We start from the raw sequence: 16,922 nt of genomic DNA, 5'->3' as shown, positions 1-16,922 counted from the left end.
AGCACTAAATGCCCACAAGAGAAAGCAGGAAAGATCCAAAATTGACACCCTAACATCGCAATTAAAAGAACTAGAAAAGCAAGAGCAAACACATTCAAAAGCTAGCAGAAGGCAAGAAATAACTAAAACCAGAGCAGAACTGAAGGAAATAGAGACACAAAAAACTCTTCAAAAAATTAAAGAATGCAGGAGCTGGTTTTTTGAAAGGATCAACAAAATTGATAGACCGCTAGCAAGACTAATAAAGTAGAAAAGAGAAAAGAATGGAATAGATGCAACAAAAAATGATAAAGGGGATATCACCACCGATCCCACAGAAATACAAACTACCCACAGAGAATACTACAAACACCTCTACGCAAATTAACTAGAAAATGTAGAAGAAATGGAAAGATTTCTCGACACATACACCCTCCCAAGACTAAACCAGGAAGAAGTTGAATCTCTGAATAGACCAGTAACAGGCTCTGAAATTGTGGCAATAATCAATAGCTTACCAACCAAAAAGAGTCCAGGACCAGATGGATTCACACCTGAATTCCACCAGAGGTAGAAGGAGGAACTGGTACCATTCCTTCTGAAACTATTCCAATCAATAGAAAAAGAGAGAATCCTCCCTAACTCATTTTGTGAGGCCAACATCATCCTGATACCAAAGCCGGGCAGAGACACAACCAAAAAATAGAATTTTAGACCAATATCCTTGATGAACACTGATGCAAAAAAGCCTCAATAAAATACTGGCAAACCGAATCCAGCAGCATATCTAAAAGGTTATCCACCATGATCAAGTGGGCTTCACCCCTGGGATGCAAGGCTGGTTCAATATACACAAATCAATAAATGTAATCCAGCATATAAACAGAACCAAAGACAAAAACTACATGATTATCTCAATAGATGCAGAAAAGGCCTTTGACAAAATTCAACAACCCTTCATGCTAAAAACTCTCAATAAATTAGGTATTGATGGGATGTATCTCAAAATAATAAGAGCTATCTATGACAAACCCACAGCCAATATCATACTGAATGGGCAAAAACTGGAAGCATTCCCTTTGAAAACTGCCACAAGACAGGGATGCCCTCTCTCACCATTCCTATTCAACATATGTTGGAAGTTCTGGCCAGGGCAATCAGGCAGGAGAAGGAAATAAAGGGTATTCAATTAGGAAAAGAGGAAGTCAAATTGTCCCTGTTTGCAGATGACATGATTGTATATCTAGAAAACCCCATTGTCTCAGCCCAAAATCTCCTTAAGCTGATAAGCAACTTCAGCAAAGTCTCAGGATACAAAATCAATGTACAAAAGTCACAAGCATTCTTATACACCAATAACAGACAAACAGAGAGCCAAATCATGAGTGAACTCCCATTCACAATTGCTTCAAAGAGAATAAAATACCTGGGAATCCAACTTACAAGGGACATGAAGGACCTCTTCAAGGAGAACTACAAACCACTGCTCAATGAAGTAAAAGAGGATACAAACAAATGGAAGAACATTTCATGCTCATGGGTAGGAAGAATCAATATCATGAAAATGGCCATACTGCCCAAGGTAATTTATAGATTCAATGCCATCCCCATCAAGCTACCAATGCCTTTCTTCACAGAATTGGAAAAAACTACTTTAAAGTTCATATGGAACCAAAAAAGAGCCCGCATCACCAAGTCAATCCTAAGCCAAAAGAACAAAGCTGGAGGCATCACGTTACCTGACTTCAAACTATATTACAAGTCTACAGTAACCAAAACAGCAGGGTACTGATACCAAAACAGAGATATAGATCAGTGGAACAGAACAGAGCCCTCAGAAGTAATGCCGCATATCTACAACTATCTGATCTTTGACAAACCTGAGAAAAACAAGCAATGGGGAAAGGATTCCCTATTTAATAAATGATGCTGGGAAAACTGGCTAGCCATATGTAGAAAGCTGAAACTGGATCCCTTCCTTACACCTTATACAAAAATTATAAGATAGACTAAAGACTTAAATGTTAGACCTAAAACCATAAAAACCCTAGAAGAAGACCTAGGCAATACCATTCAGGACATAGGCATGTGCAAGGACTTCATGTGTAAAACACCAAAAGCAATGGCAACAAAAGACAAAATTGACAAATGGGATCTAATTAAACTAAAGAGCTTCTGCACAGCAAAAGACACTACCATCAGAGTGAACAGGCAACCTACAAAATGGGAGAAAATTTTCGCAACCTACTTATCTGACAAAGGGCTAATATCCAGAATCTACAATGAACTCAAACAAATTTACAAGAAAGAAACAAACAACCCCATCAAAAAGTGGGCAAAGGACATGAACAGACACTTCTCAAAAGAAGACATTTATGCAGCCAAAAAACACATGAAAAAATGCTCACCATCACTGGCCATCAGAGAAATGCAAATCAAAACCACAATGAGACACCATCTCACACCACAATCTCACACCAGTTAGAATGGCAATCATTAAAAAGTCAGGAAACAACAGGTACTGGAGAGGATGTGGAGAAATAGGAACACTTTTACACTGTTGGCGGGACTGTAAACTAGTTCAACCATTGTGAAAGTCAGTGTGGCGATTCCTCAGGGATCTAGAACTAGAAATACCATTTGACCCAGCCATCCCATTACTGGGTATATACCCAAAGGAGTATAAATCATGCTGCTATAAAGACAGATGCACACGTATGTTTATTGCATCACTATTCCCAATAGCAAAGACTTGGAACCAACCCAAATGTCCAACAAGGATAGACTGGATTAAGAAAATGTGGCACATATACACCATGGAATACTATGCAGCCATACAAAATGATGAGTTCATGTCCTTTGTAGGGACATGGATGAAATTGGAAATCATTCTCAGTAAACTATCACAAGGACAAAAAATCGAACACCGCATGTTCTCACTCATAGGTGGGAATTGAACAATGAGAACACATGGACACAGGAAGGGGAACATCACACTCTGGGGAGTGTTGTGGGGTGGGGGGAGTGGGGAGGGATAGCATTGGGAGATATACCTAATGCTAAATGACGAGTTAATGGGTGCAGCACACCAGCATGGCACATGTATACATATGTAAGTAACCTGCGCATTGTGCACATGTACCCTAAAACTTAAAGTATAATAATAATAAAATAAAAAAAAGAAATATGAATAATCAAGAGCAAGTTATTTTGGTCCAGGAGTGATCTGAATATTCTAGTGGGAAGAAGGCAGATTTCTAGGGAGGAACAGAAAGATGATGCAAAGCAAAGAGGTGGTTATTAATGTTGCAAAGTGTTTTAATGAGATAATAGGAAATGAACTGCTCACAGCAAGTCATTGTCTTATCAGGGTCCATGAGATGATCCCGGAAAGTGAAGATGGGAGGAAGAATAGGAATCAAAAAGAAGAATCAGTTTGATAAGAATGAGGGAGAGAAAAATGGGGACAATATAGACAATGAGGCCACAAGAAGGAATTTTAAAGAGCCAGAAATACAGACAAGAGAACAGTTCTGAGGATCATAAATAGAACAATTTTCCAATACTTTTTTCAACATTTAAGAGCTTATATAGGTGAGAAGCTAAAGAAGATAAGAACAAAATATCTTAATAATAAGTTTAGGTTTTTCTTTAGAGTAACATGGACTAGAAGATTCTCCATGAAGAGAGAAAATAAACAATGATTATGTATTATGCATACTGAGGACAATAAATCTTACCTCTCTCAGAGGATCATTGAGTTCATTGAGAATATTTTCCTCATCAAAGATTTTGCCTTGGTATCTGTGTTCATAGTAATCATGTATCTTCTGACGCATATCAGCTGGTAACTTATGGAATGACATGTATTGTTCCACTTGCTTATACTGTAAGGAAGGGAAAATAAAATTTTAAAAAAACATTGTTAGGCTGTATCAGAAATCATATTATTTTGTTTTGCTATATTCAATAATATTTGAATACTCAGTTACAAAAAAAAAGAAATCCTTTAAGATGAAGGAACTAATGTACCTGGGTCTAATGTACCTATTTTGTGTTACATAATGTATAAGGCATTTTATTTAGGTGCACATTTCATGGAAAGAACTAAGATATCGTGGAGAGGAGGCATGAAGGGAGTTAAGAGTGAATTTAAGGGAGTAGCTACAGAAAAGCCAGTGATGGGGCAAAAACAATATGTTATGCTATTTTTTTTAATTGAGTTCTAAAAGAAGTATGAAATTGTTTGGCTGTCGATTTTTAAGAAAAATCTCATACCTATGGATAGTACAATAGGTTTTATCTTAGGCTTTTTGGCAAAAGATCAGAATCTAATTAAATTTGGAATCGACAGGCAGGGAGCTTGGCAGGTATTTGCAGATCATACATACTTCAACAACACAGATGCCCTGTAAATTACTGAGAACTAAGAGACTATGGCAGGCTTCCAATTTAGGATTTAGGAGAATACCACGGTGAGACTAGATCCACATTACTGTATAACTGAAAGTTAACTTAGACACTGAAGTTCATTTAAACAAGTAGGCCTCAACTGTGATTGTCTTAAGAACTGGGGAGGGCATTGCTTTTTTGGAAGGCTGATCTTCAGGCTTAATTCCCGAGATTGATTCTATTGACCTATCTGCCTATTTATATTTATACACACATGGGCGTGCACACACACACACCCAGAGAGAGAGAGAGAGAGATTGTAAGTAGCATCCCTGCATCCCTGATAGTCAAACAGGACCATATAAGCATGGATATTACCTGGGTGCCTATTAGAAGAGAATAATTTCAAGCCTCATCCAAGACCTATGGAATAAGAATTTGCATCTTAAAAACGTCTCCAGATGGCTCACGTGCATAGATATACACCTTAAAGTTTGAGAAACAATCCCTAGGTGTTTCAAATGCAGGGGGTCATAAGACCACACACTGAAAAAAAAATAATTAGGTCTTAAAAATTTTGTTTCATTGTATAGATGACAGCATCGAGTACAAATTTTAATAGTTGGTAACACAACTGGATAAAGATGTCAAAATAATATTTTTCCTCATGTAACACACATTTGATATACTTTATATGGAAAAGATTTTCTGAAATATTTTCTTGATAACACAGCTCTGACTAGATCTAGATCTCCTGACTCTTTGCCCATAATTATTGTAATTGTACTTGGTAATTGATAATAGACCTAGCTAATGAGAAACAGCAACCCATTGTATTGCATCTCTTCATTTTTTCCAACATACTTTCATTTTGCAAAAAAATTATATTGTTTGAACATTCCCTTTTGAACATTAGTACCCTCAAAGGAAATACCACTTTGTCATGAGACTTTCTTTGATAACCAGACTGTCCATCAAACTATTTAAAGCCTGAAGGCCTATGTACATCTCTCTGAAGTAACTTGCTTGCTCAAACACTACTTGGAGGGGTGAGAATCTGAAACCTTAACTGACACATTGAGATCTTCATTTCTACTTTCTTTTCCATGCATCTCAGAAATATGAAGAGCAGCACTGAAACTTAGTAGTATTTTATTCATTTTTGGGAAATTAGTGCTTGTATGCAAAGACCTACTAATCTAGGGAAAATATAATCTGCTCTATCTCTATCTCTGAATTTGGAAAATTAATCCTTTTGTAGCTAAGAACAAATGTTACATGTATAGTTATTTTATTTTTATGAAGCTCAGGGTTGATTGAATCTAATTGTTTTTCCTCACACAAGTCATTTAACCCTTCCAGATCTCATTTATGAATCAACAATAAGAGAGTATTTGACTAAATGATCTTCTTTTTACTTTCAAACTAAAATTTTAAAGTTATATGACTATTTCTTATCATTTATTCATATTAAGTTTGAAGTTTGAATCTATATTACTATTTTAAGCATTCATTGACTCATAGTAACTATTGATCTAGCAAACATTAAATGATTATTGTATGCCAGTAGTTCTCAAGGTGTGGTTGCCAAACCACCAATAGCACTTGGGAATTCTTTATAAATACACATTCACAGTCTCCACTCCAGACCTACTGAATCAGAAACTCTACATTTGGGACACAGCAGTATGTGTTTTAACAGGTCCTTCATACACAAAAATTTCATAATCGCTGCTATATGCCAAGTACTGTGTCATCTTAGGACATAAGGAAGCATGCTTGAGTGAGCGTGGGGGAAACAAAGTAAATTTAGTTTTCAGCAAGTTAAGTTTAAGATGCCCATAGCACATCCTAATGCCTCTATGTAGGTCAGGCACTCAGAGAAGAAAATATATACATCATTGGTGACTAAGAAGTCACTAAGGGAGGATGTGTCAAATGAGGCGAAAAGGCTAAAAAGTGGAACTTATGTTTTAAAATCAGCTGAGCCAGGAGACTGATTAATTAAGGGTACTGTTAATACCTGCCAAGATGTGAGAGCAGAACCAGAAAAACATGATTAGAAAATCCAAAGAAGAATTAAATTTCACAGGGGGTGTGGTCAAAAGGAATCTATTCTAAGAAAACAGGTACTGAACAGTGGCCAGTGAATTTGGAAATTAGATAGTAATCTCTGTTAGAATACAACACACTAAAAACAGGAGCTTTTTCTTTTTCTTTTTGTCTGTTTCTCCCACACCTAACAAGACTTGCAAGAATGTATGAAAATATCACTTCCATGTGATGTGAATAAAAATAACCAACTATTATTTGAAAAAGACACTTAGTAGTGGTAGTCAGACCGTGAAACTAGATGTTACAAGTAATGTGTAAGTTGGCAAAGTCAAAAAATGATAAAATGGCAAACTTTCTAATAGTTGTAATAATATACTATATGCAAAATATGACTTAGTATATTTAGTAGTCACAGACAAATAGATTTTTGAAAAGCAAGGATGCCAATACAATTCTTTGGAAACATAAGATCAAAAGTTTATTCCATCAGATCTAAAGAGACTATAATATAATTACCACTTAAAATTCTAATATATTTTTATTTTTAAAAGTTTCTGTATAATTATAAAAATTTATAAAAGTATGCATGTACATGATTATTAAAAATGAGATCTAACAAGAGTGCTTATAAAATGCGGCAAGGATCCAGTTTCAAACCCACCAGTCTCACTTTTCCATGTTAAAAGGTGTTTAATCTATATCACTAAGCAATATGCTTGTTTCCGTTTCTTATATAGATAATTACAGGCATTGTTTATAAACTAACTGTCATAAAATGGTGTTTTGCCACTTATAGTACCCCAAATCTTCCTTTCTCATGCTATAGCTGTGTCACTAGTGTTAATTCTTACCTTAGTTGCTTTGTACCTTTATGCACCATGTTTACTATTATTTCTTGTTCAGATAACTCTAAGATACTTTACCAGGTGAAAGTAAAAAAACTCCCTCGTTCACTTTCATTTGATGACTTCTGTCATCTCTAATGTTACAATGTAAAGGTAGATTATAACTTTGTTCCTATAATTGAAACTTCCAAACTCATAGTGTTAACATTACTCTGGCCATGTAAATATTTACCACAAAGCCAAATGGTGTGAGTATTTGATGACGTTTCCTTTCTTGCTCATCAGTAGATTAACAAGACTTGTTCATCCAACGGATTTGTTAATCCTGCAATTGCTGATCACATTTATTTCTTGGGTAATTAGCCTTTATTTAGTATTATTTTTTTTCTAGCCTCCTTATCCCACCAGATAGACATTGAGCTTTTTCTTCAAAGATTTTCCTATAGAATTTCTCTTTACAACATCCTTGGTTTGGCTCAGTATTTCTAAATGCCATGTTTCTCTTTTGGTTTATTTATTCATGTTGCTGGAAAAAATCCCCAAGTAAACGACTAAGAAAGATTGTATGTTTTCTGAATCTTTCCATATCTGAAATTGTCTTTATTAAACTCTCAAAGTTGACTCCATATAGAATTCTAGGTTGAACTCCTCTAGTTGGATGTTGAGGCTTTGGATCTGAATTTGATTCTCTATGCTGGATTTGATTTGTTTCTTATCTTTATTTAATGTATTTAGTCTCTGCATTTTCTCCTACCTTTCTCTGCATTCCCTACATTTTCTCTATATTTCCCCAACATTTCCCCTACATTCTAGAATATTTTCTGAAATTCTTAGAAAACATTAATTCCTCCTCCTTTTCGTTGATCATTTATTTCTGTACTTTTAATATTTTTAGTTTAAAAATATACTAATATGAGATTTTTAAAAATGATTTTTAGGCTGCTTTTATTCTCCAAAATATGTGACATGTCTAAATGTGAATTCAAAATTACCCTCTAGATTTAGTTTCAGTAATGTCTTTGGTGACCTTTCCCTATGTGTGTATGTTAGGAGTAGGGATCATGTTACAAAGCAGACTGTAATGATTTGTGCTATGGTTTGGATAGGATTCTCCAAACTTCATGTTGAGATTTTATCCCCAGTGTTGTAGGTGGGACCTATTGGAAAGTGTTTGGGTCATAGGGGTGGATCCCTCAAGGACAAAGATTATGCCCTCCCTCAGGCGTGAGTGAATTCTCACTCTATTAGTTCCCTAGAGAGCTTGATGATAAAAAGATTCTGGCACCTCTCCCCTCTCTCTCTCCCTCTTGCTTCCTTTCTCACCATAAGGTCTGTGCATACTCCTGCTCCCCTTCACTTTCTGCCATGAGTGGAAGCAGCCTGAGGCCCTCACCAATACTGATGCCCAAACTTGAACTTTCCAGCCATCAGAATTGTGAGCCAAATAACCTTTCTTCTTTATTAATTACCCGATCTTAGGTTTTCCTTTTTAGCAACAGAAAAATGGACTAAGAGAAGATAATGGAAAATAGAAGTGGCAATGGAAATCATAAGTATAATAACCATTATGAGCTGTCTATGAGGTGAGAACTGAAGAATAATTGAAGGGAATAGAAGGCATGGCAAATGTAAGCAATCTAAAGAATTTTAAATCACATTTATATTGTTTTTATATCCATGAAATGATACCCTTATTTATAAAACTGAAACGCCTTAGTTTATCCCCTACTCCTTCATCCCAATCCTTAAGACATCACCAAATTATGTAAGTTTTACCTACCAAAAGTTTCAATAATTTTCCATTTCTCTGCATCACCATTCTGGTCAAAGCTACTCTCTCTCCTTCAACTCATGACCAGCTTCTTAACTACATTCACTGTACCTATTTATACATGTCTTCCTCCAACTCTAACTCATTTTCCATGATTCAGACAGAGACATCTTTTTAAAATGTTAATCTAATTGTCACCCCTAAAGGAGACTAAAAATATTTCACCCCAAATATACCTCTTTGACATATTTTGAGATGGCTGTTCAGAGGGCCTGCAGACAGGAATAGACCTACAAAGGTGCCTTTTGTGGAGGAGATTTGCATCTGTGGAGGCAATAAAGTGAAATAAATAACAGATGCAAGCAAGCTTTTCCTGAGGCCCCGCTTGTCCATGTCTAGGAAAGATTAACAGAGAGTCTGACACCTTTTAAGATCTGACAGAGAAACATTTACCATAGACTATCACCTATTCTTTCTGAGGGCTGCTACCTGTACATCTGCACAAGATTGCCTTTACTCCATGCCTTTCTTCTTCTGCTCTAACTCTGACAATCTGTCTTGCCATGCCATAAGCCCCTATTCTTTCTGTAACCCCGAGATGGTATAAAAGCATCAATGATTGGGCATTTCTTTGAGTTTTCACATTTTGTATGACTCTTGTACATACATGTGCAGATAATAAACTTGTATGCCCTTTTTTCCTGTTAATCTATTACCATTTTGTGTTATAGAGTCAGATTACAGGTCTTCAGGAATAATTTTATACACTTCACATTCCTGGAAGACAGGGATAAGAAGCTGTCCTTCCCATTGTATTAGAGGAGAAAATCACATAAATTGAAAAATAGCAAATTATTAATAATTACTCATCAAATCAGAGGGAACTTTAAGTTCATGATTCTATCCCCATGTCTCAAATCTATAAAACACTGCCTATAAGAAGTTAACTTTTTACTTTCAGGAAGCATCTATATATATATATATATATATATCACCTGATTTATAATATCTCAAGATAATTTTACAGTGTAGTGCCCACAGTACAGTCTTACCTGTGGGGTATCTATATGTACATTGGCATCAATACACATCAACTACTATTTTTGTGAAACAAAAGTTAATACTTTTTTTTAAAAGGCAAAAGACTTTTTGGTGAGTGATGGAACTAATTTCCATGTTCAAATAAATCATAAATGCTACATTAACTAGCTATTTGAAAGTAGGCTACACTAGCTGAAATAGAGCTTCTTTAAACTTTATTTCTAGGACAACCTACAGCATCAGATGCAAGGCATAGACCTTCATCTGCCAAAATAAACATGCATGAAAATGTGTTACAATTTCAAGGGTGTTTACACATATCTGAGTGTCAATTTAAAAATATCTGAGTATCTTAACTGACCACATTAAGTTTTATTGGCATTGTAAAACTCCATGAGTGCTGGAACCAGTGGTGTCAGTGTTTAATCTACACTATATTCTTGACTTTTGACTTTGAGTATATATATATATATATTTTTTTTTACCTTTCAGTTTTTCAGTTTTTTATATGTCAATTTGAAATGATAATATCTAACATACTGGGTGCCATGAAAATTAGTAGTGATACTGCATGTATGTTATGTGATAAATAATAAATAATAAATAGTAATTATTAGAAATATCATTAAAAAGCAAACAGGTTAAAAATCCAGTTGAATAAAAATATATGTCTCATTCTCAATATAAACACAGCAATGCTAAAATGGTTTCTGAAGGGGTATTTTTCTTATAGAATAAAAAAGTATAAATTTTATATTCCAGTGACTACATGTGTTTTAAATGTAATTTGACAAATAATAATAAATAATAAGAAAATATTTAAAATTGTTTGCTTTTCAAAGACCAACAATCAACTTTCTTTTTAACTTTTTTATGTTTAAATAAATAATCATTGGGCTTATGGCTAATCTATCTTAATTTTTACCAAGAAAAATCTAGTATTGCCAGCTATTTACACAGCAATTGAAGCCATAATTTCTCTTTATTATCCTACATTTAAAAATACATAAATCATATATATAGAAAAGCTGAGTAATATGCTAATTCATTTAACAAGTATTGTTTCTAGAATTTTTGCAGCAAGATTGAACCGTTTTCAAGAACTATGCTATAAACACAGCAACATCTTCAATGCATATCTTTTAGAATTTTTTTTTCTTAGTAAAAATGTGTCACTGGTTATTTTATGAAAAAGTTTTAAGTCACATAGTCTTTACATAGTAAGTCATATAATCATAAAAATAACATGAAATCTTCCTGAATTTGATTTTCAATAAAATGAATGGAAAAAAACTAAAGGAAAATCACAAATGAAGGAAAGCAGATGGTTTAGAGATTTGTTTGCTTTTTAGCAGAAGTTTGAGTCAGATACTCCTATTTTATCTTCATTTTATATTTCCTTTTTTGGAAAGCTGGGTAACAAAACATAGATTTTTCTATGGAATAATGATTATTTAGCTCTCAAGATATGCAAAAGCTTTTTTGAAATAAAATATGTATCTACTTTGCATGGAAAACAGTCAAAATTCCAACTGAATGTAATTTTATTTTATTTTATTTTATTTGTTTTTCTCTGAGATGGAGTTTCACTCTTGTTGCCCAGGCTGGAGTGCAATGGCATGATCTCAGCTCACTGCAACCTCTGCCTCCAGGGTTCTAGCGATTCTCCTGCCTCAGCTGTAGCTGAGATTACAGGCATGCACCACCACGCCCAGCTAATTGTGTACTTTCAGTAGAGATGGGATTTCACCATGCTGGTCAGACTGGTCACTGCAACCTCGGCCTCCTGGGTTCTAGTGATTCTCCTGCCTCAGCTGTAGCTGAGATTACAGGCATGCACCACCACGCCCAGCTAATTGTGTACTTTCAGTAGAGATGGGATTTCACCATGTTGGTCAGACTGGTCACTGCAACCTCGGCCTCCTGGGTTCTAGTGATTCTCCTGCCTCAGCTGTAGCTGAGATTACAGGCATGCACCACCACGCCCAGCTAATTGTGTACTTTCAGTAGAGATGGGATTTCACCATGTTGGTCAGACTGGTCACTGCAACCTCGGCCTCCTGGGTTCTAGTGACTCTCCTGCCTCAGCTGTAGCTGGGCTTACAGGCATGCACCACCATGCCCAGCTAATTTTGTATTTTCAGTAGAGACGGGGTTTCACCACGTTGGTTAGACTGGTCTTGAATTCCTGACTTCAGGTGATCCACCTGCCTTGGCCTCCCAAAGTGCTGGGATTACAGGTATGAGCCACCGTGCCTGGCCCCAACCTAATGTAATTTTAAAATATTTGTAGAAAATATTACAAGTAAAGCGTGTTATTCTTCCATCCAGAATAATCTCTTCCAATATAAATAGCCATTTGCTTTCTTGCTTATGGAACTTAGCTATCCATTCAGATATTTCACAAGAAACTATACTTTCATCTATGTAAAAATGCAGGATTCAAAAGAACTTGGAAGTTATTTACACTACATAGGTTTTCATTTATCAATTATTATTATTATGTTTTTATTTTATAATGGCCAAGTTGAGCATTGTTTTTGAAAAGTCAATTTAACACTGTTTAAGATTTAACTAAGAATGTAATTGAAAAAAAGTGATGATGAGACTTTAGTGTATTTAGCAATTAGAAGAAAATCCTTGATTACTAAGCAAGTAAATTGTCTGTCTAAAACATCTTTAGTATGTTAATTTATTTGTAATTATGGAATAAGGGTCAAGGGTTAGATGATTGGTAGAAGTAGAAAAAATCATTATAACCATTGTAATACAGCTAAATGTGTGCTTGAATATTTTTAAAATCCTTTAGTTTTCCTGCTCTAAATGACTTTAGACTTTATTACTATAGTTTTGCTTGGTGTGTGTGTGTGTGTGTGTGTGTGTGTGTGTGTATCTATCTATGTGTAGGGAAATGATCTGGCCCTTAATTGAACAAGAGTATGGACTGATATAACATGCCTACCATGGTTAACTCAATCACTCTTCCATTTTTTTAAATTGGACCATTTAAAGCATTTTATGCTGTCTCAACTTTCCTATTTCCTTCCCTCAACAGTTTCTTTCACTCACAGAAGATGACTTTACATAGAATTTGAAAAAAGAAATAGAAGCTTTTACTTAAGAATATCTACTAACTCATTTAAAGAGAAATCTATTTTTTCTCCTTCTGTCTTTATTTCTCTTATAAACAATGAAAGAAGTGTTTCTCATTCCATTTAAAGCTACTCTTTCACCCGTGTTTGAATGTCCAGTTACAATAATTAAAATCATAATCATATCTAACCCTTGGATGTTAAATGCTGTTTTCCTGGCACTCAACTAAACCTTTTACTCATATTTACCTACTTAATCCTCATAACAACAGTGTGAGATTGCTATCATGATCTTCATTTTACAGATAATGAAATTGAGGCACAGAGAATTTAAATAACTTGCATAAAGTCACACAGCTAATTAGTGCTGAAGCCAGGATTTGAATCTAGGGAATATGGCTTCAGACTGTGCTCTTATTTGCTGCATGACATTCTTGTCATCAAAAAATGACTCTCTATTGATCACAAGTAGCCCTCTACTTACCATCCTATTTTTCTTCTCTCCTTTCTCAACCAGTTTCTTGAAAGTGTGGTCTACTTTTGTTATCTAACTTTCTACTTCTCATTAAAACCTTTAATTATAGCTTCCATTCCTTCTATTTCACTAATAATACTCTTGCATTTCCATTATTTCCTGATTACTACCATGATACTTAGATATTTCACAAATATATCAAATATATATACATATTTGTGATCTGAATATATATAATATTTACATATTATATATATAACATATTATATATATATATATATTTATCTGAATAGCACTGAACACCAGTGGTTAACACTATTGATGTCCCATACAACACGTCTTTCCTTGTAAGCTGACCCACCTCTGACCTCAACTGTACCAATGGTGGAAAGTCCATCTCAGGGTTTTTGCATCAGGGCTCTCTGGGAACTCTAGAAAACTTGCTCAGCTCAACCTAGAGTTGCATGGACTTCTGGGGGGTGAGGAGAGGTGTAGGTTACACCACATAAGGCAACGTTCAACCAATGAGGGACTTGAGTCTCCAGATTAATAACAGCTCCTATCCTTCAGAGAAACAAGTATAAGGTTCATTCTACACAGTTCCTCAGAGAGTGTCAGTAGGACTAAGCCCCAATTGTCTATAACTAAAAAAAACCTCAATAATATATCCTTCATTAGATTTCCCTCTTTCATGGTGATATGGTTTGGCTGTGTCCACATTCAAATCTCAACTTGAATTATATCTCTCAGAATTCCCGTATGTTGTGGGAGGGACCCAGGGGGTGGTAATTAAATCATGGGGGCCGGTTTTTCCTGTGCTATTCTTGTGATAGTGAATAAGTCTTACGAGATCTGACGGGTTTATCAGGAGTTTCCGCTTTTGCTTCCTCCTCATTTTCTTTTGCCATCGCCAAATAAGAAGTGCCTTTCTCCTCCTGCCATGATTCTGAAGCCTTCTCAGCCATGTGGAACTGTAAGTCCAATTAAATCTCTTTTTCTTCCCAGTCTTGGGTATGTCTTTATCAGCAGCGCAAAAATGGGCTAATACACGTGGTCTTACTACTCCTGTTTCCTAATCCTGATTCTTAAAATTCTTCCTCAGTAAATTACCCACCCCAAATTCTTTTATTAGGCTCTGCTACTAGGAGATTCCAAACTAAGACAGTATTACAAACTGAGCCCTTCCTCCTAAGACATCTTTTCCTGTGGCTTCTCCATCCACATATGGTTCTGGCTTTCGTGTTTCTTCTTTGGCTGCTCTTTTCAGTCTCATTTGTTGGCATCTTTTAATAGTTGGTATTTCCAAAGACTATGCCCAAGGCCACCTTTTCTTTTCACCTTACATATTTTCCTTGGACAATCCTTCCCACTCACATGACTTCAGTTACTATCAATATACCACCAATCCTCAAGTCAATGGTCCAGCAGAGAACAAATCCCTGATCTCGACTCGTAAGCCTGTCTTCCCTTTAAACATCTACCCTTACAACATGTTTCATGAGCACATCAAACGCAAAATTGAAATTGTCTTCCTTTTTCCTGCATGTCTTCTCTATCCAACCTGCAGCCTAGGTTATAGACTTGGTTTTGGGTACACTCATTTCTCTGTTTCCAATGTATTTTACTTTAAATTTTCACAAACTAACCATCTTGTCATTTGGGAGTTAATTTTTAATGCCACTTTCTCTGAGTAATTTTCCCTAATGCTTGTCTTAAATGTTAATGTAAATTAAAATAATATGAGAATCTTGTTAACATGAAGATTCACATTCAGTATGTATGGGGTTGAAACTGAAATTTTAGTATTTCTAACAAGATTCTAGATGATGCTAATGCTGGTAGTAAGAGAATTATAGTAGTTGAGATTTAGATTAGATTAGATGAGCTATTTATTCTCCTATAACATCAAGTATTTCCCATGCATTGGCTCTTTTCACACTATCATAATTTCTACTGAAATTACCTATGTTCTTTGCAGACCTAAGCTTCCTGAAGGTGTTCAATAATTGATTAATTAATATGTTCTAAAATATTATTTATTGTCAAACATATTATTTAGTCTTTGTCAAGAACAAGCTTTGAAGTCCTTTTTAAAAATAAAAGTGCCATTTTTTCATACGATCAAATATATGTAAATCATTTAAACTCTTTTACATATTTTTATTTTTATTTTTCATGTTAGATTTAGGGAATTCATGTGTTTGTTTGTTATATGGGTATTACATGCATAATGGTGGTGACTGGGCTTCTAATGTACCCATCACGAAAATATTGAACATAGTACTCAATAGGTAATTTTTTAACCCTCACCCACCTCCCATTCTCCACCCTTTTGGAGTCCCCAAAGACTATTATTTCTATCTTTATGTCCATATGTACCCATTGTTTTGCTCACATTTATAAGTGAGAACATATGATATTTGATTTTCTGCCTCTGAGGTATTTCACTTAGAATAATGGCCTCAAACTCCATTTTGCTGCAAAGGACATGATTAAATTATTTTTTATGGCTGTGTAGTATTCCATACATATATACCCACATTTTCTTTATCCATTCAACTGTTGGTGGATACTTATGTTGGTTCCATGACTTTGTCATTGCGAATAGGGCTGCGATAAATATATGAGTGCAGGTGTCTTTTTTATACAATTATTTATTTCTTTTTGGGTCGATACCAAGCAGTGGGATTACTGGGTTGAACGGTAGTTCTATTTTTAGTTCTTTGAGAATCTCCATATCGTTTTACTTATTTTTTTAAAAAAACTTCTAATGATACAGTAGAAAAAAGCAAGTCAGACACCTATTTGTTGTCATAAAATACCTGCTTTTCTTTTCCTCAAAGGCAGGTAATATGCCTTAAGCAGTTGAAGGATCCATAACTTAGTTTATTAAATTTTAACTTAAATGACCTCCCATTTAATTTCTTAAAATTAGATGATTAAGGACATAATGTTTCATAAATTATAAAGCCAATTAGCATAAATCTAGAGATACTATTTCACACCAGGGCTAAATCTACTAGGCTATAAAAGATTGCAGCTTTTAAACCAATAATTTAGATAAGTTTGGGTGATTAAAATGATGCAAATATTTTGAAAATGTGGGTGCACTGATTGTTGTTACATTATAGCATTTGTGTGTGTGTGTGTGTGTGTGTGTGTATGTGTGTACATTCTCTTCTTTGTATGTTGTGTGTGTGTGGTAATTCTTCAATAAAAAAAGGCAATTTAATTATGTATAACCTCCATTCCATTGGGAAGATATATTCACT

At 35.0% G+C, this 16,922-nt stretch overlaps 1 protein-coding gene across 1 annotated transcript in view; it reads right to left on the bottom strand.

The window, feature by feature from the left end:
* The window catches only part of HCN1 (hyperpolarization activated cyclic nucleotide gated potassium channel 1), a 443,637-nt gene that overhangs the window by 94,434 nt on the left and 332,281 nt on the right, over nucleotides 1–16,922 (bottom strand). The window contains exon 5 of the mRNA XM_003811014.8: nucleotides 3,720–3,866. Coding sequence (XP_003811062.3) covers nucleotides 3,720–3,866 — 147 coding nt within the window. The remainder of the gene's footprint in view (nucleotides 1–3,719; nucleotides 3,867–16,922) is intronic.

This window comes from Pan paniscus, chromosome 4, assembly GCF_029289425.2.
Source record: "Pan paniscus chromosome 4, NHGRI_mPanPan1-v2.0_pri, whole genome shotgun sequence".
NCBI lineage: Eukaryota > Metazoa > Chordata > Mammalia > Primates > Hominidae > Pan > Pan paniscus.
The sequence above is the reverse complement of the archived record's forward strand: the minus strand, read 5'-3'. Positions and strand labels throughout refer to the sequence as shown.